The sequence below is a fragment of the Panthera pardus genome, unplaced genomic scaffold, assembly GCF_024362965.1.
Source record: "Panthera pardus isolate Hobbes unplaced genomic scaffold, ASM2436296v1 HiC_scaffold_26, whole genome shotgun sequence".
NCBI classification, from domain to species: Eukaryota; Metazoa; Chordata; class Mammalia; order Carnivora; family Felidae; genus Panthera; species Panthera pardus.
The window spans coordinates 2,261,280-2,262,755 of NW_026526832.1; the positions used below are offsets into that span (position 1 = coordinate 2,261,280).

The window sequence follows — 1,476 nt, forward strand, 5'->3', positions numbered from 1 at the left end:
GAGAGAGCAAGCAGGGGAGAGGGGCAGAGGGAGAGGGAGAAAAAATCCCAAGCAGGGTCTAAGTCTAGAGCAGAGCTTGACACTGGGGCTCGATCCCATGACCCTGGGATCATGACCTGAGCTGAAATCAAGAATCAGATGCTCCACTGACTGAGCCACCCAGGTGCCCCCTAATCGTTTTATATTTTAGCTTTTACATTTACATCATTAAACCATCTGGGTTTTATATTTTAACAGAGTCTGAGGTGGGGATCAAGTTTCATCATCTTTGAGGTGGTGGCCACTGAATTGCTTCAATGTCATTGAATCCAGCCTTTCTTACAGCTTCAAGTCATTTAATATCGGGGCCCCAAATCCCCAACATCAGTAACAGCTGCCGAGGATAGCTTCATCCCACAAGTCCCTCTCCTGCGTGCTTTCTTTGCCCGGTTGCTTCTTCTCTCTCTGGGACCTCCTTCCCTCCTTTGTGGTGTCCTGGTTGTTCTTCTTTCTGTGTTTGGGCTTCTCTGTGCTGACTGGCTGCACCGTGGCCTTTTTCTTGTTCTTTTTGTGGGAATCTCCATCCTCGCCGTGCTTCGTCTTCCCCTCTACCTGCTTCTCCTTGCTGCGTCCTCCTCTGCCATCCTCCTCCCTGGACCTTCTCTGGCCTCGATCTTGATCTCCAGCCTGATAGGCTCTGGTGTAACCCTCCTCCCACAGGCGGCTGGTATCTTCTCTGCATTGTGCAGCATGGGGGTCGGGGGGCTTTCCTTGCACAGGTGGGCTCGGAAGCCACAGGTTCTTGAACAAATGGTCGTGTTTTTTCTGGTAGTGGTTTAGAGATTCCAGTCTTTGTCTGGGGTGATGTAGGTCAGACCCCGGGGGTAACTGGTTGCCCACTGTTCTCTGCCTTTTGTGGGAACTGGAGAAGGCGTGGGACCTCCTGAAGGGGAGTCTCCACTCCCCCACTAGAGGTTGGGGTGGAGCGTGTCCCCTTTCTCTGCACGCAGAGTTTTCTGTCATCTTTCTAAAGCAAACCTCTGGCTGTAATCCTCTGGCTTTCTGCTTTCTAACATAATCCTCAAATTCATGTTGAAAAGAGTCATAGATCCTAGAATTTTCCATTCTGTTGACTATGGACGAATCTCTGCTAAGGAAGATAGAGGAATAACTTTCTGTTAAATGTTAAATGCATTCTTTTGCTACAAATGTGTTCTTTGTCCTTGAAAAGATCGAGCTTTCAAATTTCTAGCGGAGATTATGTCATGCTCATATACTACAAATACCAGGTAGCCATTGATATTGAAAGTGTGTATTTTTGACATAGGCTGAGAATCCTAAAATATAACAGACTAAGGAAATGAGTCTTAAAACACTGTGTAAATTTGAGGATTGGAAACACATAATGAATGTGTAAAATTCATCAGTGGTTATCCTTAGGTTTGAGGATTATGGATAATTTTAGTCTTTCTTACTTAGTTGTATGTTGTGATTTTT

The 1,476-nt window shown here is 46.1% G+C and overlaps 1 protein-coding gene across 1 annotated transcript; it reads right to left on the reverse strand.

Annotated features, from left to right (window-relative positions):
* Positions 1-363: 363 nt before the first annotated feature.
* On the reverse strand, positions 364-1,002 carry LOC128773700 (lysine-rich coiled-coil protein 1-like). Its single transcript, XM_053891214.1, has one exon. It carries the CDS (start codon positions 1,000-1,002, stop codon positions 364-366), a length of 639 nt encoding a protein of 212 aa, XP_053747189.1.
* Between the last annotated feature and the right edge of the window lie 474 nt (positions 1,003-1,476).